The sequence below is a fragment of the Acomys minous genome (genome assembly GCF_964271855.1).
Source record: "Acomys minous genome assembly, chromosome: 4".
Lineage (NCBI taxonomy): Eukaryota > Metazoa > Chordata > Mammalia > Rodentia > Muridae > Acomys > Acomys minous.
The window spans coordinates 48,300,652-48,322,721 of NC_140486.1; the positions used below are offsets into that span (position 1 = coordinate 48,300,652).

The 22,070-nt window shown below is 41.4% G+C and overlaps 3 protein-coding genes across 3 annotated transcripts in view; all 3 read right to left on the minus strand.

Annotated features, from left to right (window-relative positions):
* The window catches only part of LOC311596250 (uncharacterized protein), a gene marked incomplete at its 5' end in the record, with an annotated part of 47,896 nt that overhangs the window by 18,752 nt on the left and 7,074 nt on the right, over window positions 1-22,070 (minus strand). The window lies entirely within an intron of this gene.
* Window positions 207-3,160, minus strand: LOC311596575 (protocadherin beta-8-like). The gene has a single exon (XM_084780175.1). It carries the CDS (start codon window positions 2,880-2,882, stop codon window positions 474-476), a length of 2,409 nt encoding a protein of 802 aa, XP_084636301.1. The 5' UTR covers window positions 2,883-3,160; the 3' UTR covers window positions 207-473.
* Window positions 3,339-7,458, minus strand: LOC311596581 (protocadherin beta-7-like). Its single transcript, XM_084780189.1, has one exon. The coding sequence runs from the start codon at window positions 7,112-7,114 to the stop codon at window positions 4,754-4,756; it is 2,361 nt and encodes a 786-aa protein (XP_084636315.1). The 5' UTR covers window positions 7,115-7,458; the 3' UTR covers window positions 3,339-4,753.

The window sequence follows — 22,070 nt, forward strand, 5'->3', positions numbered from 1 at the left end:
ACGTGGCTATGTAATGTTCTTTAAGAGAAACCACCAATAAAAGAAGGCTAGTCTAGTGGAAGCGGAATAAACCAAAAGCCAGACCCCCCTAGGAGGACCCTTTTTTGCCCTTTCTGCTTAGACCTCACTTTGTTTTTAGCATCGCTGTGTAGTGTATACTCAGGGCTTAGCAGCGAGTAACAGAACACACACTGAGTCGCATCTGATTCGGTTGAACTGATTTTCCATTTATCTTTTTGAACATTCCTAAGCCATCCAGAACAAAGATTTGTGCAACTAATGACAAATTAGAAAGACAAGATTATAACATTTCATATTCCAGTCTGGAGAGAAAAGCTGAGATACTATCACTAAAACCACAGACAGACTATCCTGAAAACAAGTTTTAAGCATGCTTTAAATTTTCATAATGGGCACTGCAAGAAAAGTAGTTTGAGTTTATAACAAAAATGACAACAGGTGATGAAAACCAGTTATTTTAACTGAATACCCAAACCCCAGTCATTCCTGGAGTTGGGATTTTCTTCCATTTCTGGTCCAAGAGAATGGTTATGGAAAGTAGGTAAAATTGGTTTCAGGAATTTGAACTCACCAGTCCCAGAGTCTCCCTTCAGACACACCTCATACTGGTAGCTCTGGGACAGGGTCCCCGTACCACCAAAATCCACCAGTTGGCCAGGAAAGTGTGCCTCAGGCATAGAGCAGCCACCCAGAGAAGCCGCCCTGGCCCTCCTGCACAGCCTCACCCCCACGAACAGCAGCACAGACAAGAGAAACAGTGAAGATACAGAAGCCAAGGCAATGACCAGGTACAGCGTGAGCGCATCTTCATCACCTTGAGCGGGATCGCGCGCCACCTCTGGCAGAGGCAGGTAAGGCTGGGAGAAGCCATCCACCACCAGCACATGCAATGTGACACTAGCTGACCTTGGAGGCTCGCCATTGTCCTTGACCAGCAGCAGCAGCCTGTGCTTGGTTGCATCGCGCTCACTCAGCAGCCTGGTGGTGCGCACCTCGCCATTGTGAGCCCACACGCTGAACAGCCCAGGTTCCGTGGTCTTGAGCAGCTGGAATGACAGCCAGGCATTCTGGCCTGAGTCGCGGTCCACTGCCACTACCTTGGTGACCAGATAGCCAGGCTCTGCTGCCCTGGGTAGCAGCTCAGTGCAGGGTGCAGAGGCGTTCTGCAGGGGGTAGAGCACAAAGGGCGCATTGTCGTTGTCATCCAGGACCAGCACGCGCACCAGCGCCTGGCTGCTGAGCGCAGGTGAGCCTTGGTCTGAGGCGACCACGCGGAACTCGAAGGCCTGCAGGGATTCATAGTCCAGCGCCCTGAGCGCGAACAGCTGCCCATTGTCGGCATTGATGGAGATGAGCGAGGTTAGAGCCAGCTGTGAGTCCTGGGGTGGCAGTAGCGAATAGGTGATGTGGGCATTGGAGCCTGAGTCTAAGTCTGTGGCGCTGATGGTGCCTATGTGCAGGGCGGGGCTGTTGTTCTCGCGGACAAACAAGGTGTAGGAAGTTTGAGTGAAGGCAGGGGCATTGTCGTTGATGTCTGAGACCTGCACTGTTATGGTGTGCTGCGTTGTGAGCCTGGGTGTGCCCATGTCAGAGACTGTGATGGTGATGTTGTACTCTGCTGTAGTCTCTCTGTCCAATGGCTTTTGTGTTAGTAGCGTGTAAAAGTTTTCCCCAGAAGGCTTTAGGAAGAAGGGTAGATGGTCCTGTATGGAACAACTTATTTCCCCATTTTCTCCTGAATCTAGATCAGACATGCTAAAAACTGCCACCATAGTTTCTGGTAAATTCTCAAGGATGGGATTTGTGAATGCGGACAGGACGATCTCTGGAGCATGGTCATTCACATCCATGACTTGGGCCAGAATGGTGCATTTTCCAGAAAAGGTTCCAGCGTCTCTTGCCTCAACATTTACCTCATAGGACTGAGTCTTTTCAAAATCAAGGAGTTCTTTCAATCTCACTTCCCCTGTCAAGGGATGGATTGAAAAGGTTTTGCTAATATCATCTGAAGCCTGGAAGAGTGAATAGGAGATCTCTGCATTGACGCCGATGTCCTTATCTGTAGCAGTGACAGTGATGATCAGCAAGCCTGTTGGACTGTCCTCTGGGATTTGCACCCTGTAGAAAAGCTGCTCAAATTGAGGAGCATTATCATTGATGTCCAGTACTTCAATGTGGACCTCAGTGGTGCCAGACCTAGGTGGAGAGCCGCCATCCTGTGCTGTGAGGGTCAGCCTGAGCTCAGCTTCCTCCTCTCTATCCAGTGCTCTGTCTAGTACCAGCTCGGGGTATTTCTTGCCATCGCTGCGTTTTCGAGTGAGCACGTGAAAGTAGGAATTGGAACTAATGAGATAGTTGTCAATTCCATTTTGTCCTATATCCATGTCCTGAGCGTTCTTCAGAGGAAATGTGGTCCCAGGAAGACTGCTCTCTGATATCCTGAGCATGATTTCTGTGTCCAGGAATGCTGGAGAGTGGTCATTTACGTCTGTTACTTCTAGCTCAGCTTGAAAAATATCTAATGGGTTGTCTAGCAGCACTTGGAAGCGTAGCAGGCACAGCTCTGTGTGCCCACACAGTTCCTCACGGTCCACTTTCTCATTTAACAGCAAATCCCCTGTCTCCTGATCCAGCTGCAAATGTAGCTTGTTACCTTTAGAAACTACTTTAGCCCCTCGCCTAGAGAGTTCCAGCTGCCCAAGACCCAGGTCATTTACTAAATTTGTAACAAAGGACCTACCCTCCTTTTCCTCCACCACAGAATAGCGTCTCAGGTCCCCTGCACACACCAGCGTTAATCCTAATAGGAAAAAGGAAAAAAGGACTTGCCTTTGTCTGCAAATGAGCTTCCTGGCCTCCATTCTTCGTGATGGTACAGCTTCCTGGAGGATGCTTCAGCAGAACTGTAAATCCTCCTGGTATCTGGTACTGTGGTTGTCTCACTAGATACCTGAGAAGTATCCCAGTCCTTTTGGGGGGCAGATCTCCTTTTTGAGGTGCCCAGGCTTCCTTAGGCTTCCGGATTTCTGCAGTCTTTTTTTCTTCCTGTGTTAATGGAGTTGCCGCTGCCTTCTAGTTTTTAGTTTCTTATCCTGCAGCGCCGCCATGTGTTCTCACAGCATCTTAACATTTTGTGAGATAAAAATGGATGTAAAAGGAAAAAAAAACCCAAACTACCTATATCTGGCAGTGGGCAAGATAACTTTACACTGTCTCTCTTATTGCTGTGCCTTCTTGGCCAGACAATTGCCCAAAGGCCACACTAGAGAAATGTCATTGGTTTTTCAATAATGCTGAGTTTAGGGCAAAAGATACACATTTAAATTACAACCTGGAAGGAAAAATATGTGCAAGAAATATGTACATATGTGTACGTGTATGTTTCTAATGATAGGAGATTTGAGGAATTATATACTTTTAGTGTGATAAACCACAGAAATAATAGCTGTGATTCTTAGGTAAATTATTTAACCTCTTTTCCTTTGTTTCCTCATCCATAGATGAGATAACAGCATCTTGGTCCTAGGACTGTTGTGACCCCCTCCATCTTACAAATGAGAAACATGGGGAGGGGATCAGTAACCCAACACTATATGGGAACTTGATGTAGACAAACTCCTTCTCCCATTCCTCTTTTCCCCTCCCTTTACTCCTCCTTCAGCTTATGAGACAGGGTCCTCCCTTTGTGGCCTTGGCTGTCTTGGAACTTTTTCCTGTAGACCAGGCTGCCTTCAAACTCATAGAGATCTCCCTGTTTCTGCCTCCGAAGTGCTGGGATTAAAGGTATATTCCACCATGCCAAGCATCCAACTTTTTTTTACACATTGGGATTTAGTTAAATCAGAGCTTTAATAATGGTTGGGTAGTGAACCCCAGAAGAGGGACTGTCAGTTTAAAAGGAGATAAGACTTCAGGGCAAGAGGAGCACTGCTGTTTCTGAATACAGAGAAGCTAATGAGCAAAGGTGAATATGGCAGATGATATCTAGTGATTTAAAAAAAAAAACCCAGCAGAGTATTGTTGCAAAGTCACCTGCCTGGACACCTGGACAGAACAAGGTGTCTCTCACACTCCAAAAATGGAAAACACAACAGAAGCAATTAGGAGATGCCTGGCCAGTTAATAATTGTAAAACTTGCCAAGTCTTTATGAACTTCTACTTACTTTCTCATTATAAAAATACCTTTACTCACCGGTTTCTTTGAAATAAAGTGGGAAAATAGGCCTGTAGTGTCGGAACTTTGGGAGTCTGGGGCAAGAAAATCAACAGTTCAAGGTTATCCTGGACCATGTCCCAAAAAAAGTGGTGAAATGATGTATGACGCACAGTAGTAACTAAGGAAACTTTAAAAATCTGCATAGTATAACCTCCCAAAATGTAGGGTGGGTATATTTATATGTAATTCCAATCAACTCAGAACATGAGTATCAATGAAGAAATTAGACAACGGAGAAACAGCTTAAGCCATCATTAGCAAGATTTGGCATGTAATAGACTACAATCCAACCAATGCTTAAAAACAAACAGGAATCCAATTAAATTTGAGATATTGTGCGACACGCGAATTTCATGCCGAGGTTCTTGGGAGTGACTTAAAGGTTTTTTGTTTTTGTTTTTGTTTTTGGTACTGAATTAATTAACTTCAAGATGTTAATAGAAAATCATTCTTCTTCACTCAACAAGGGCGAGCTTTAAACTAGGGCTGCATCCACATGCAAAGGGGTTTAGTTTTCACTCCACTTCTCTCCCTGCCCTTTCTGTTAGGAAGTTGGGGGTAATTGGTTTTAGGAACTTAAAGTCACTGGCTATCCCTGATCCTCCAGTCAAACACACCTCATACTGGTAGCTCTGGGACAGGGTCCCTGTGCCACTGACATCCACCAGGTGGCCAGGAAAGTGTCCTTCAGGCACAGGGCAGCCACCTAGAGAGACCTCCCTGGCCCTCCTGCACAGCCTCACCCCCACGAACAGCAGCACAGAGAAGAGGAAGAGTGAAGACACAGATGCCAAGGCGATGACTAGGTAGAGAGTTATCGCGTCCTCGTCGTGTTCGGGCTCACGTGCCACCTCTGGCAGAGGCAGGTATGGCTGAGAGAAACCATCCACTACCAGCACATGCAGTGTGACACTGGACGAACGCGGAGGCTCTCCATTGTCCTTGACCATCAGAAGCAGCCTGTGCTTGGTTGCATCGCGCTCACTCAGCAGCCTGGTGGTGCGCACCTCTCCGTTGTGTGCCCACACGCTGAACAGCCCGGGCTCCGTGGCCTTAAGCAACTGGAAAGACAGCCAGGCATTCTGGCCAGAGTCGTGGTCCACAGCCACCACCTTGGTGACCAGGTAGCCGGGCTCTGCAGCCCTGGGTAGCAGCTCTGTGCAGGGCGCAGAGGCGTTCTGCAGCGGGTAGAGCATGAAAGGCGCATTGTCGTTGTCATCCAACACGAGTACGCGCACTAGCGCCTGGCTGCTGAGAGCTGGCGAGCCTTGGTCTACAGCACCCACTCGGAACTCGAAGGCTTGCAGGGCCTCATAGTCCAGTGCCCTGAGCGCGAACAGCTGTCCGTTGTTAGCATTGATGGAGATGAGCGAGGTGAGGGCCATCTGTGGGTCCTGGGATGGCAGCAGTGAGTAGGTGATGTGGGCATTGGAGCCAGAGTCTGAGTCTGTGGCGCTGATGGTGCCTATGTGCAGGGCGGGGCTGTTGTTCTCTTGGATGAACAGAGTGTAGGAAGTTTGAGTGAAGGCAGGGGCGTTGTCATTGATGTCGGATACCTGCACTGTTATGGTGTGCTGGGTTGTGAGCCTGGGTGTGCCCAGGTCGGTGACAGAGATGGTGATGTTGTACTCAGGGTTTGATTCTCTATCTAAAGGCTTCTCCGTTACCAGAGTATAGAAATTTTCCACAGATGGCTTCAGGAGGAAAGGGAGATCATGTGGAACGGAGCACGTGGTTTTCCCATTGTTCCCTGAATCTCGGTCTCTAATCTTAAAAACAGCAACGACTGTCTCTGGCGAATTTTCCGCAATGGGGCTAGTAAGTGATGACATGAGAAGCTCAGGTGGGTTATCATTTACATCCGTCACCTCTACAACCACAGTACATTTCCCAGAAAGTCCCCCGCCATCTTTGGCCTGAATAGTTATTGAATAAGTTTGAATTGCTTCATAGTTGAGTTTGCCTTTAAGGTAGAGATTGCCAGATGTAGAGTTGATTTGAAACGTTTGGAGAATTCTTTCAGTGGCATAAAAAAACGTGTACGCTATTTGCCCGTAACTTCCTGTGTCTAAATCCCTAGCAGACACAGCAACCACCAAGGAGCCAACAGGGGTGTTTTCAGGTGACTGCACTTTGTAGATCGACTGCAAGAACTCAGGGGAATTGTCATTTATGTCCAACACCAGGATTTGCACCAGGACTGTCCCAGATCTAGGCGGAGACCCACCATCTAAGGCTGTGAGAGTTAAAGTGAACTCTGGCACTTCTTCCCGGTCCAGCATTTGATCCAGTACCAGTTCAGGAAAGATGGTCCCCTCCCCACCATCATGCACTTGAATGTGGAAGTGACCATTGGGGCTGATGGTGTAGTTACTCAGGCTGTTTGTTCCCACATCGGAATCCTGTGCCCTCTCCAGGAGAAACGTCGCCCCTGGAGTGGTACTTTCTGATATTTTCAAGAGAATTTCTTTGTCTAGAAATACTGGAGAATGGTCATTTATATCTTTGACGTGTAGCGCAGCAGGATAAATCTGAAATGGGTTTTCCAACAGCACCTGGAAACTCAGCACGCAGGGCTCCGCGGGGCCGCACAGTTCCTCTCGGTCCAGCTTCCCATTTAGAATTAATTCCCCAGTAAACGGGCTGAGCAGTAAAAGCTGTGTGTTCTCGTCTGAAACAATTCTAGCTCCCCGGGCTGACAGTTCCCGCAGCCCCAACCCCAAATCCTTCTGCAGATTGCCCAGGAAAGCGCCTTTCTCAGTTTCCTCTGCCACAAAATACTGAAGCTGTTCGGCTCTAACCAAAGACACCCCCATAAATACACAGAAAAACAGTACTTGCCTTTTCTGCATAGCTCTCTCCAATCTGGCCTCCATTCTTTTTTAAGACTTTCAAAAAAAAAAAAATCTTCAAGCAGCTCCTTGGAATGCCAGCAGCTGTAATCCTTAGGAATGACCCGGACACTAGCAATTTCTCTGAAAAGAAAGGCACCTTCTCCTAGCGCTTGCTACAGCAAGCTGTATAATTTCCCACGACTTTGTCGGAAATCCGGAATATCCTTTGTGCACTGCCCCAACCCTTCCCGGTCCTTTTCTTTCCTCTTTTTAGCCTGCAGCGCCACCTTGCGTTTTACGAGTGTTATTCTCTTTCTTGAGATCAGAGCAAAATGATGGTCGATGAAAGGCATTCTGCGTCAGGGTTTACATTAAACTCTGACTCTCCATCGGAATTTAAGAAAATCCAACAACCTCCTGTTTCAAAAGTAGGTGGTAAAGACTATAAAAGAGAATCAAGCATCCACCAAAAAGTCAACAAATATTTGTAAACCACTTTGCAATAATGATATTCATGACATGGAACAACTAGGTTAAAAAAAAACTTTCTTGTTAATTGGACAATTCTTCCACTTTCAAGGTCTTCACTCTTCTTCTATACATCCTATAATACTGCTCCACAATTTTCACACTTAATCTGCCCTAAGCACTATATATTGTCATTAATTGCCAAGATCTCAAACACCCAGCAAATGCTCTAGTATTGCCTGTAGCAATTAGGCCAGACTTGCATTTCTAGAAGTTCATCTACATCACATCTTTATGACGGCTTCTTTCAGGCAGAAACAGTAAGATTTTTAAATCAAGGGTGTTTTCTTTTTCTTTCACAATTTTTTAAAAAAAATGTATTTGTTTAAATTGTCCTTGTCTTATTTAGCTTTTAAGTTCTTGAGTCCTTAACATAAATTAAACTTAACCATGATGAGTTAGTCTTGATGCGCAGGTAGATTTGATATGTCAACCTGCTTGTAGGATATTTCTGGCCCACCTTTCCCTTCATGCTTGTATTGTTTAACTTAAGTGGTTTGGGTAGTAGATTGACATTCTGACCTCATGGGAGGGTGAGGAAGCTTTCTGTCTTCTCTTACAGAGCAGAACAGGCACAGGTATAGTGTTTACTTCTACATGTTCAGTTATAATTTGCCTTTTAAACCACCTGAGTTCACTACTTTCATTGGAGGTAGATCTTTACCTTGTCCATTCCGTCCTGAGTTATGTCTGTCCAGAATTCTTTAAGTACTTTTCATTTTATTCAAAGTAATTTTTTTAGCTTTTTTTTTACACTTGTTAGCATTATTTGTGTTTTCCTATTATTATCACTAGTGCTTCAAAGCCTATCCACCTTCTACTTGTGGTGAGGCTTGTCCAGTTTACTGACATTAATTCGTGTTCCCACAAAATAAAATGTAAATTTTATTTAAAAAAACCAAACACTAAAATACTTAAAATACAACAATCCTGCCTCTTTTCTTACCTCTGTTTCTCTCCCACGATGCAGCCATTTTTAAGCTTTTTTAGTCACCGCCTCTGCCAGTAATTTTTAAAATACATCTAAGTCTCAGACATTGCCAACTGACACCTTAGTAAGTTGGGTTGAGTTTGAGCTCTTTCATGCCTCTCTTCACATGCAACATGTTAGGAACATTGTAGTGGATATAAACATGCTTTTGTTTTGGTCCCACGTGTGGGATGTGAAACTGCATCGTGTGAGAGCATGTGATGTTTGCGCACTGGAAACAGACTAGAGAGAGGACACATGATCTTTGTCAGCTGGGAACTCTTTTGTGCAGGGGCCTGGTCTTTGCCAGTTGGAGAACATCCTGTTCAGACTCTGGAAGAGTGTAAAATAGTCCAAGAAGCAGAGAGGAGAGGGGGGAGGAGCTTTTGCACTTCTTCACATCCCTTGGTTTCCTTGCTTCACATCGCTTCACCTACAGAAGCTCCTAGAAAGACATGTTCTAGAGAATGCTTTGAGGCTGCTGCTAAAGTTGCTTTTGTGTTTGCTGGATTACTGGTTTGCTGTTTAGCTTGATTGCTGGAATCCAGACGATGAAAAGTGGAACTGCCTCCAAAGTGGTTGTACAAGTTTGCACTCCCACCAGCAATGGAGGAGTGTTCCCCCTTCTCCACATCCTCGTCAGTTTTTTTTTTTAATCCTAGCCATTCTGATAAGTGTAAGATGGAATCTCAGAGTCAATTTGATTTGCATTTCCCTCATGGGCAAGAATGTTGAGCATTTCTTTAAGTGTTTTTCAGCCATTTGTTATTCTTCTGTTGAAAATTCTCTGTTTAGATTTCTACCCTACCCTTAAAAAAAATTGTTCACTTTACATCTCAGTTGTGGTCCCCTCCCTTGTTGCCTCCTGTTCCCACCCTCCCTTGCTCATAGCCCTCCTTCCCTCCCCTAGTCACCAAAAAGGGGAGCCCTCCTCCCCTAACATCTGACCTCAGCCTGTCAAGTCTCACGTGGGCTGCCTGTATTCTCTTCCTCTGTGGCCTGGCAAGCCCGCCTTACCAGGGGGAACTGATTAAAGTGTGTGTGGGGGGACCAGAATCCATGTCAGAAGTAGTCCCTACTCCCCATATTATGGGACCCACAATGAGACTCTGCTTCCTATCTTCTGCCTCTGAGCAGAGGCTCTAGGTGTCTTCACCATGCCTGGTCCTTGGTTGGCGCATCAGTCTCTGCAGCCCTTCTCCCTCTGCTTGGATTTGTTGGCTCCATTGGTCTCCTTGTGGAGCTCCTGACCCCTCCAGGTCCTTCTACTTGACAACTCTACCATAAGACTCTTGGCACTCCACCCCAAACTTTGGTTGTGTGTCTCAGCATCTGCTTGGATCCCCCACTGGGTGGAGTTGTTAAGAGAACCTCCATGTTTCTTCTCTAACTGCTTCCAGTGTCTATTCTATTTGACCTTCTAAATGAGAATGAATTATTCTCCCTGGGGTCCTCCTTATTATTTAGTTACTTTGGCTCTGTGTATTGTAGTGTGGTTATCACGTATTATTTGGCTAATATCTACTTATAAGTCAGTATATATCAAGTGTGTCTTTCTGGGTCTGAATTCTTTACTCAGTATGATCATCTCTAGTTCCATCCATTTGCGTGCAAATTTCAACATTTTTTTGTTTTTAATAGCTGAGTAGTCTTCCACTGTGTAAATGTACCACAGTTTCTTTATCCATTCTTTGGTTAAGGGACATCTAGGTTGTTTCTAGATTCTGGAAATTACAAATAAAGTTATTTCTGTATCCACACACTTTGCTGAAGGTGTTTCTTAGCTATAGGCATTCCCTAGGAGAATTTTTGGGGTCATTTATGTGTACCATCATATCATCCATGAATAATGATACTTTGAATTCTTCCTTTACAATTTGCATCCCTTTGATCTCCTTTACTTGTCTTATTACTCTAGCTAGGACAACCAGAACTATATTGAACAGATATGGAGAGAGTGGGCAGCCTTGTTTCATGCCTGATTTCAGTGTAATTTACTTAAGTTTCTCTCCATTTAGTTAGATTTTGGCTATAGGCTTTACTATGTTTAGGTATGTACCTTGAATCCCTACTTTCTCTAAGGTTTTAATATGAATGGGTATTGGATTTTGTCAAATGCTTTTTCCATATCTAAGGAGGTGATCGTGTGTTTTTTTTCACTCAGTTTGTTTATATGGTGGATTACATTATATGATGGATTTCTGTATATTGAACCATCCCTGCATGCCTGGGATGAATCCTACTTGGTCATGGTGGATGATACTTTTGATGTGTTTTTGGATTTTGTTTGTGAATATTTTATTGAGTATTTTTGCATCAATGTTCATAAGGGGAAATTGTTCTCAAATTCTCCTTTGTTGGGTCTTTGTGTGGTTTAGTTATAAAGGTGACTGTGACCCCATAGATTGAGTTTGCTAATGTTCTTTCTTTTTCTATTTTGTAGAATAGTTTGAAGAGAATTGGTATTAACTCTTCTTTGAAGGTCTGGAAGAATTCTGCACTGAATTCATTTGGCCCTGGGCTTTTTTTGTTGGGAAACTTTTGATGACTGCCTCTATTTTGGGGAGATATAGGACTATTTAATTTATTTAATCTTGAATCAACTTTGGTAAGTGGAATCTATCAAGAAAATTGTCCATTTCATTTGGATTTTCAAATATAGCTGCATTAGGTTTTTGAAATAAGACCTAATGATTCTTTGGAATTCCTCCAAGTCTGTTGTTATGTCTCCCTTATCATTTCTGATTTTGCTGATTTGGATAGTGTCTCTTGGCCTTTTTGTTTTTGTTTTTGTTTTTGTTTAGTTTGGCTAAGGGTTTGGTCTATCTTGTTGATTTTCTCAAAGAACCAGCTCTTTGCTTCATTGATTCTTTGAATTGTTCTCTTTGTTTTTAATTTGTTGCTTTCAGCCCTGATTTTGATTATTTCCAGCCCTCTACTACTCTTGGGTGTGTCTGCTTCTTTTTTCTAGAGCTTTCAGGTGTGCTATTAAGATATTGTATGTGCATAGATATTGCATGTGATGTTTCAATTTTCTTTATGAAGGCACTTAGTGCTATGAACTTTCCTCTTAGCACTGATTTCATTGTGTCCCATAAGTTTGGGTATGTTGTGCCTTCATTTTAACTGAATTTTAGGAAGTCTTTAATTTCTTTATTTCTTCCCTGACTCAGTTGTTGAGTAGAGAGTTGTTCAGTTTCCATGCATGTGTAGACCTTTTGTTGTTTCTGTTGTTGTTGAGTTCTCGCTTTAGTCCATGGTGGTCTGATAAGATACAAGGTATTATTTTGAACTTCCTGTATCTGTTGAGGTTTCCTTTGTGACCAAATAAGTGGCCAATTTTGGGAAGGTTCTGTGAGGTGCTGAGAAGGTATATTCTTTTGTGTTTGGTTGAAAAGTTCTGTAGATGTCTGGCAGGTCCATTTGATTCATGACATCTGTTAGTGTCATTATTTCTGTTTAGTTTCTGCTTTGATGGTCTGTCCGTTGGTGAGAGTGGGGTGTTGAAGTATCACACTTTAACATGTAGAGATCAATGTGTGGTTTAACCTTTATGTGGATGCCCTTGCATTTGGGACATAAAAGTTCAGAATTGAGATGCGATCTTGGTGGATTTTTCTTTTGATGAGTATGAAGTGTTCTTCCTCTCTTTTTATTAAATTTAGTTAAAAGTTTATTTTATTACATATTAGAATGGCTACTCCAGCTTAATTCTTGGGTCCATCTGTTTGGAAAATATTTTTCCAGCCTTTTACAATCAGGTAATGCCTATCTTTGTTGCTGAGGTGTATTTCTTGTAGGCAACAGAATGACAGGTCCTGTTTATGCATTCCTTCTGTTAGTTGGTGTCTTTTTATTACATCGTTGAGTCTATTGATGTTTAGATATATTAACGACCAGTGACTATCTGTTCCTGTTATTTTGATGCTGGTTGTGGTGGTGATTTTGTGGTTTTGTCTTCTTTTGGTTTTGTTATAGTGACTTTAATTACATCCTGTGGGGTTTTTTTGGGGTGTAGTTAACCTCCTAAGATGGGAGTTTTCCTTCAAATATCTTCTGTAGGGTTGGGTTAATGCATAGATATTGTTTAAATTTGGTTCTATTGTTGACTATATTGTTTTTTCCATCTAAGGTGATTGAAAGTTTTGATGGGTATAGTAATCTGGATTGTCATTTGTGATCTCTTAGGGTTTCTCAGATGTCTGCCCAAACATCAATACTGTGACCAGTAGGGTAGCATAGTGGTAGAACATTCAATTAAGTCATTGCTTCTCTGTGTAGATGTCAGTTTTAATGGGGACCAGAGGCTGTTTCAACATCTACTTATTTTGTTCCAGTACATGGGTATGAGTTTAGGAGGCAGAAGAGGATATTGTGTGTGGAAGTTCTGTTGGGAGCTGCAGGATCACTGCCTCAGTCTTTGTCCTATGCCTATGGTGGCGTGCACAGAATCAGGAGCATTAAGTACCAGTTCAAGGTAATTTTTCAGGTGTGCTTATTCAGTTCTTCCAGTGAACTTTGTCTCAGCTTCTCATATGTAGGGATTATCAATATTTTCTATAAAGGCTGGTTATATACTTTACTGCAGTGTGAACAAGGCAAGTATCAAATACTATAAGTAGTAAGTGAACATTTTACAAAAAGCAATGTATTTGTACACAATTTTAACGAAACAAGATCGTATGTAGCCCAGACTGACCTCAAATTTGCCGTGTAGCCCAGGATGGCCCTAAACTCTTGCTTCGCTTTCATCTGACTCCCAAGTACTGGTACTGTAATTATACAATACCAACAATTGTAATGTAATCTTTAAGTTTACTATGACACATAAACTAAACATAGGTCTGGCAAAATGGTTTATCCAGCAAAGGTACCTTTCACCAGGGGTGACAACTGTTTTCAAACCTTAGTAGCCAGACAGTGGAGGGAGAGAGATGATGACTCCTGCAGGTTGTTCAGTGCCATCCACACACACACACACACACACACGTCATTCACGTGCTTCATATGCAGAAAATAAGGTTTAAAATGTAATTAAAATAACAGTTTCACACTTATTAGCTAACCTATTTGTACAATGTATATTTTCCAAGCACGTCAAAGGAAGAGCTCTACAGAAGAGTACAGAATGGAGGCCATTGATTTGTGAAGTGTATCAGAGAAAGACAAGAAAAGAGGGGGAAACAAATCTGTAGTCACAGATTGGTCCTTGATTATACATATGTTTGAATATATGTAGGTGAATTGCAAGAATCTTCCAGTCATAAACTTTATTTGTGGTGAATCACTATTGACATCATTTTCAGTATCCTAGATGAAACAAATTGAAACTCAGTTAGAAGGACAGAACGTTCAACCTGTTTGCAGATATCCAACAAGTACATCTTATAAAGGGTAAGCAACCATATGAGTCATTTAAAAAATATAAAGGTAGAATGAACTATAAGAAGCATAAATAGGCCCCCCACTAACTTCAGATATTGGAAATATCAGGCAAATTGTGGAACGGTTGCACTTACAATATAAATGGCATAATTGAAAATATCTATATGGATTATATGCTGATTTACAAAAAGCTATAATTTTAACAAACCTAGGTGGCTGGAATGATGGCTCAGTGGTTAAGAGTTTTTGATCTCTTCAAGAAGACTTAGATTCAGTCCCAAGTACCAGTACCCCCATTAAGTGACTCATAAACACCTTAACTTTAATCCGAGAGGGTTCAAGGCCCCTTCTGGTCTTCACGAGCTCTGCACACGTGCTGTGCACATATATATAGCAATACTCAAAAAAAATCAAGGAGGTCAGGGAGATCATCAGCTAGTAAAGAGCCAACCACAGGAACAAATTAGTAAAAATAGTAAAAGGAAAAGTAATAAACTTCAAACAGAGAATGAAGTGTCTTAGTCGCTTTTCCATTTATTTATTTATTTATTTATTTATTTATTTATTTATTTATTTATTTTACTACCTGATTGCAGCCTCCTTCTTCTTCTTCCCCCAGTCCCACCCTCACACCCCTTTCTCTACTTTTTCCCTCCACTTCTTCTCAGAGAAGGGGAGGCCCCCATGGATGCCAACCCACCCTGACACCTCAAGTTATATCAGGACAAAGCACGTCCTCTCCCATTGAGACCAGACAAGGCAGCCCCAGCCATGGGAAAGGGATCCAAAGACATGCAACAGAACTAGAGATAGCCTCCACACCAACTGTTAGGAGACTCCCAAGAAGAACAAGCTGCTACATATGTGTAGGGGGCCTAGGTGCAGCCCATGAGTGCTCTTCAGTTGGTGGTTCAGTCTCTGTGAGTCCCAAAGGGCCCAGGTTAATTTGCTCTGTAGGTTTTCTTGTGGTGTCCTTGACTCCTGCTACCTCAATCCTTTTCCCCACTATTCTACAAGACTCCCCGAACGCCACCTACTATTTGGATATGGGTCTCTGCATCTGTTTCCATGAGCTGCAGAATGAAACTTCTCAGAAGACAGTTATGATAGGCTCCTGTCTGCAAGCATAGCAGAGTATTGTTAATAGTGTCAGGGTTTGGCTCTCTCCCATGGGGTGGGTATCAAGTTGTGCCAGTCATTGCTTGGCCATTCCCTTGATCTCTGCTTCATCTTTATCCCTATGCTTCTTGTAGTCAGGACAACTTTTGGGCCAAAGGTTTTGTATGTGTGTTGGTTGGCCTCATCCTCCACTGGAAGTCCCACCTGGTTACAAGAAGTGACACTTCAGGCTTCACATACCCCACAGCTAGAAGTCTCAGCTAGAGTCACTCCATAGACTCCCAGGAACCTGCCCAGACCCACCAATGCCCCCTGCCAATTGTGTTTTCATTCTTATGGCTCCCCCCACCCAACTTCCCCACACCATTTCCCTCTCCAACCTATCTCCCACCCAGTTCCCTTCTTCCATCTACTTCAGGTATCTATATTATTTCCCCTTCTGAGTGAGATTCAAGTATCCTCCCTTGGGCTTTCCTTGTTACTTAGCTTCTTTCTGTCTGTGGATTGTAGCATGGTTATCCTGTACTTTATGGCTGATATCAACTTATCAATGAGTACATACCATGGGGGTCTTTCTGGGTTACCTCATTCAGGATGCTATTTTCTAGTTCCATCATTTTTACTGCAAATTTCATGATGCTTTTTTAAAATAGCGGAGTAGTATTCCATTGTTTAAATGTACCACATTTTCTTAACCCATTCTTTAGTTGAGGGACATCTAGGTTGTTTCCAGTTTCTGGCTATTATGAATAAAGATGCTGTGAACATAGTTGAGAAAGTGTCCCTGTGATATGGTGGGACATCTTTTGTGTATGTGCCCAGGAGTGGTATAACTGGGTCATGAGACATAACTAGTTCCAATTTTCTGAGAAACCACCAGACTGATTTCCAAAGTGGTTGTACAAGTTTGCACTCTCACCAGCAATGGGGGAGTGTTCCCCTTGATCCACATCCTCTCCAGCATGTACTGTCTGTCACTTGGGTTTTTTTTTTAATCTTAGCCATTCTGACAGATGTAAGATAGAATCTCAGAGTCGTTTTTTATTTGCATTTCTCTAATGAAAAGGGGTGTTGAGAATTTCCTTAAGTGCTTCTCAGCCCTTTGAGATTCCTCTGTTGAGAATTCTCTGTTGAGCTTTGTGTCCCATTTTTTTAATTGGGTTATTTGTTTTGTTGGTGTTTAATGTTTTGAGCTCTTTATATATTTTGAATATTAGCCCTCAGTTGGATGTAGGTTTGGTGAAGATTTTTTTCATTCTGTAGGCTGCAGTTCTACCTTATTGACAGTGTCCTTTGCCATACAGAAGCTTTTCAGTTTCACTAGGTCCCATTTATTAGTTGTTGATCTTAGAGTCTGAGCTCTTTTCAGGAACTTGTATTCTGTACCAGTGTATTTAAGGCTATTCCCCAGTTTTTCTTCTATTAGACTTAGTGTCCAGTTTTATGTTGAGGCCTTTGATCCACTTGGAGTTGACTTTTGTGCAAGGTGATAGATATGGATCTATTTGCATTCTTCTACATAAAGACATCCAGTTAGACTAGTGTTGAAGACACCTTCTTTTTTCCCATTTTATGGTTTTTGGCTTCTTTGTTAACAATCAAATGTCCGTGTGTGTGTGTGTGTGTGTGTGTGTGTGTGTGTGTGTGTGTGTGTGTTCATTTCTAGGTTTTCGATTCTATTCTATTGATCAACCAGTCTGTTTCTATGCCAATGCTATGCAGTTTTTATTACTATTATTCTGTGGTACAGCTTGAAGTTAAGGATGGTGATGACTCCAGAAGTTCTTTTATTGTACAAGATTGTTTAGCTATCCTGGATTTTTAACATTTCTATATAAAATTGGAAGTTTCTCTTTCAAGGTCTATAAAGAATTATGTTGGGATTTTGATGGGAATTGCATTGAATCTGTAGATTGCATTTGGTGAGATGGCCATTTTACTACATTAATCCTAATGATCTGTTAACATGGGAGATCTTTCTATCTTCTGATATCTTCTTCAATTTATTTCTTCAGGGACTTGAGTTCTTATCATACAGACAGTTCTCTGGCTTGGTCAGAGTAACAACAAGATATTTCATATTATTATTGGTTACTGTGAAGGATATTTCCATAATTTCTTTCTTAGCCTGTTTATCACTGGTTTTAAGGGGGGCTGCTAGGTATTTTTAAATTTAATTTTGTATCCAACTACTTTGCTGAAGGTGTTTATCCACTGTATGACTTCTCTGGTAGAATTTTGGGGACCACTTATGTATACTATCATATCATCTACAAATAGCTATAATTTGACTTTTCCTTTCTAATTTGCATCCCCTTGGTCTCCTTTAGTTCTTATTGCTCTAGCTAGAACTTCAAGTACTATATTGAATATATATGGAGAAAGTGGGCAGTCTTGTCTTGGATTTAGTGGAATTGCTTTAAGTTCATCTCCATTTAATTTTATGTTGGTTATTGGCTTGCTGTATATTTCCATTTCCCTTATTGTGTTTGGGCATGCACCCTGTAACCCTGATCTCTCCAAGACTTTGAACACAAAGGGGTGTTGGAATTTGTCAAAGGCTTTTCTGCATCTAATGAGATGACCATGTGCTTTTTTTCCTTCAGTTTGTTTATATGGTGGATTACATTGGTGGATTTTCATATATTGAACCATCCTTGCATCACTGGGATGAAGCTTACTTGATCATGGTGGATGATATTTTTGACATCGTATTCAGTTTGCTAGTATTTTATTGAGTGTTTTTGTCTCAATGCACATAGGGAATTTGGTCCACATATCTTGTTCTTTGTTCAGTCTTTGTGTGATTTAGCTATCAGGGCGACTTGGCCTCACAGAATGAATTTGACAATGTTCATTCTGTTCCCATTTTGTAGAATAGCTTGAGGAATGTTTGTATTAGCTCTTCTTTGAAAGTCTAGTAGAATTCTGTGTTAAAAATATTTGGACTAAGGCTCCTTTTGGTTGAGAGACTTTTAATGACTGTATTTCCTCAGTGGTCATGTGCCTATTTAAATTGTTTACCTCATCATAATTTAACTTTGTATCTATCAAGAAAATCATCAATTTACTTAAGATTCTCCAATTTTGTGAGAATAGGCTGTTGAAATAAGACTTAAGGATTCTTTGTATTTCTAAAGTGTCTGTTGTTATGCCCATCTTTTCATTTCTGATTATGTTCATTGGGATACTGTATCTCTACCTTTTAGTTAATTTGGTTAAGGGTTTCTCTGTCTTGTTGATTTTCTCAAAAAAAAAAAACAGATGTTGGTTTATTTAATTCCTTGTATTGTTTGCTTTGTTTCTGATTTATTCATTTTTTGCTGTCTACTCCTCTTAGGTATGTTTGATTCTTTTTCTTCTAGAGCTTTTAGGTGTGCTGTTAAATATCTAGTATAAGATCCCTTCAATTTTTTTATAAAGGCACTTAGTACTATGAACTTTGCTCTTAGCATTGCTTTTATTGTGTCCCATAAGTTTGGGTATGCTTCATTTTCATTGAATTCTTGAAAATCTTTAATTTCTTGTTTTCTCCCTGACCCAGTAGTCATTGGGTGGAGAAGTGTTCAGTTTCTATGAGTTTGTAGGTTTTCTGTTGTTGTTGAAGTCAAAATTTAATCCATGGTGGTCTGATAAGAAACAAGGAGTTATTTCAATTTCCTTGTATCTGTTGAAGCTTGTTTTTTGACCAACTATGTCATCAATTTTGGAGAATGTTCGATGAGGTGCTAAGAAGAAGGTATATTCTTTTGTGTTTGTGTTAAAAAATTCTGTAGGTACCTGCTATGTTCATTTGAGTCATAACATCATTTAGTTTCATTATTTCTCTGCTTATTTACTGTCTTGATGACCTGTCCAGTGATGAGAGTGGGATGGTGAAGTATCCTCCTGTTAATGTGCGGGGCTCGATGTGTGATTTAAACTTTACTAATGTTTCTTTTTACAAATGTGGATGCACTTGCATTTGTGCCATAGATATTCAAAATTGAGATGATATTTTGGGTGGTTTTCCCTTTAATGAATATGAAGTTTCCTTCCCCATCTCTTTTGATTAGTTTAGGCTGAAAATCTATTTTATCAGATATAATAATGGCTACTCCACCTTACTTCTTGCATCTGTTTGCTTAGAAAACCCTTTTATACCCATTTACTCTGAGGTATTATCTATCTTTGTTGCTGAGGTGTGTTATTTTTTGTATGCAGCAGAATGAAGGATCCATTTTCACGTTCATTCTGTTAGCTTGTGTCTTTTATTGGGAATTGAGTCCATTGATCTTGAGAGATATTAATGACCAATGATTGTTAATGCCTGTTATTTTGATAGTAGTAGTAGTAGTAGTAGTAGTAATAGTAGTAGTGTATATGTGTGCACTTTCCATTTTTTTAGTTTTGTTGGTATGGAATTATTTATTTCCTATGTTTTCTTGTCTGTAGTTAACTTTCTTTAGTTAGAGTTTTCCTTCTAGTATTTTCTGTAGGGCTGGATTTGTGGATAGATATTGTTTAAATGTGACTTTGTCATGAAATATCTTGTTTTCTCCATCTACGGTGATGGAAAGTTTTGCTGCATATAGAAGTCTGGGCTGACATGTGGTCTCTTAGAGTTTGTAATATGTCTACCTAGGCTCTTCTGGCTTTTACCATCTCTGTTGAAAAGTTGGGTGTAATTCTGATAGATCTGCCTTTATATGGTAGTTGGTCTTTTTCCCTTGCTGCTTTTAATATTATTTCTTTGTTCTGTACATTTAGTGTTTTGATTATTTTATGTGGTGGGAGGATTTTCTTCTCTGGTCCAATGTATTCAGTGTTCTGTAAGCCTCTTGTATGTTTATAGGCATCCCATTATTTAGGTTGGGGAAGATTTTTTTTCTAAGATTTTTTGAAAATGTTTTCTGGGCCTTGGAGCTTGAAGTCTTCTCTTTCTTCTATTTCCAGATTTATTGCATGTTTTGTGTCAGGAATTTTAAGATTTAACATTTTCTTAGAATGACGTGTCAATTTCTTCATTTGTATCTTCTACACCTGACATTCTCTCTTCCATGTCTTGTACTCTGTTAGTGATATGTTTGCATTTGTAGTTCCTGTTCTCTTCCCTAGGTTTTATCTCCAGGATTCCCTCGGTTTATATTTTCTTTATTGCTTCCATTTCCATTTTCAGGTCTTGAACAGTTTTATTCATTTCCTTCCCCTGTTTGATTGGTTTCTTTCCCTGTGTTTCTTTAAGGGATTTATTACTTTCCTCTTTAAAGGCTTCTGTCATCTTTATAAGGTTGGATTTGAGGTCATCTTCTTGTGATTTGACTGTGTGAGGATATTCAGGCCTTGCTGTCGTGGGATAGCTGGTCTCTGGTAGTGTCATATTGCCCTGGCTCTTCTTGATTATGTTCTTATGCTGGCCTTTAGCCATCTGGTATTTTTTATGCCAGTAGGTCTCCTCAGGGAGGCAGACAGAGCTTTGGGCCAGAACAATGGAACTCAGGGAACACCCTACTGCTCACCTCTGCTGGCTGTGCCCCACATGGACCTGGGCACTTCTGGTGTCCTGCAGGTCTCCTGTGGTTGTGAAACAGAGCCATGTCCCTGGCAGTGGAACTCAGGGGACAGAGCACAGCTAACCTCTGCTGTGGCCCAGGTTGACCAGAAAGGCTGAAAATTGTCAGGGAAGGCTCTATCCTAGATGTTCCTGGGTCCTCACAGGCCTCAGGAAGGCATGTGATGGAGCTCAGTGGAAAGCATGCTGATCACTTCTGCTGCCCGTGGACAAGGTGAACCCAACAAGCCTTTTCTGTTGTTGTTGTGCTGTAATAAAATACTTTGTCAAAAGCAACTTAACAGGGAAAGACTTTATTCTGGCTCACCATTCCAAGGTATTATCTGTCATGGTGGGACAGTCAAGGTGTCAGGAGTTTGATGCAGCTGGTCACATGGCATCCACAGTTAGGAAGTAGAGAGGAACAAAACTACGCTGAAGATCACTTCTGTTTTTTTCCACTTATCCAATCCAGTATCTCAGGCACAGAACTGTGATATCTACAGTGGGAAAGTCTTCCTAGCTCAGTTAATGCAGTCAAGACAGTCTTCAAATCAGGTGGTGGTGGTTCACACCTCTAATCCCAGCACTCGAGAGGGAGAGGCAAGTGGACCTTTGTGGTTCAGCCTAATCTACACAGTGAGTTACAGAGTCATCAAGGCTACACAGAGAAATTTTGTCTAAAAAAAAAAAAAAACAACAAAAGTTAATCTCCCAATAGGAATGTTCAAAGTCTTACTGAACCTATATAACACCTTACAGGTGTATCTGAAGGCTTGTATCCTAAGTGAGTCTTGTCAAAATGACAATTAATACTAACTATAACAGGAAGGTATTCAAGGGTGAAGAGGTACTGAGTAGCTAAGTACTATCTGGTTTTGATACTCATCATGGAAAAAAAAAGTCAAGAACAGATGCTCCAGACCTCCAAGACATATTTTACATATAATGTAACTGGGAAATGTGACAAAAAGCTAATTAGGCTTAATAATTTACCTAATCTATATTGGACAAATACAGAGATAAGTCAACAAACAGAAAAAATTATAAGCATTATATCAGTATTGATAAGTATTTATAGAAATAAACTCCTTGAAGCTAAAGTTCATTCAACTATAGATAGATGGAGAAACTGTGATGGAAGGACTAATGTGATATTTGATGTCAAAAATACCTGAGGAGATTTTCTCTCCTCCCTCTCCCTCTCCTCCTCAAGAGTAAGATTGACTGGTTGTTCAGGTCAGATTTAATCTTCACCCGCTTCCTGCATGGAACGAGATCTACCAGCTGTCCTTCTTTAAAACTCTGTTCACCATTACACCTTTTAACATCTCCTCTTCTCCCCTCTTTCCTCCACATTTATCCCCTCCTCTCTCCTCTCCTCCCAAGAAATAAGGTTGACCAGTAATCTAGGCCAAATTTCATCTCTCCTCACTCGGGAAAAGCAGTGAGGTTGGTTGTTCAGT

Bases quoted from the DNA above. Each gene is read 5' to 3' on its own strand.
- LOC311596575 (XM_084780175.1), bottom strand. From the start codon at position 2,882: ATGGAGGCCAGGAAGCTCATTTGCAGACAAAGGCAAGTCCTTTTTTCC.
- LOC311596581 (XM_084780189.1), bottom strand. From the start codon at position 7,114: ATGGAGGCCAGATTGGAGAGAGCTATGCAGAAAAGGCAAGTACTGTTT.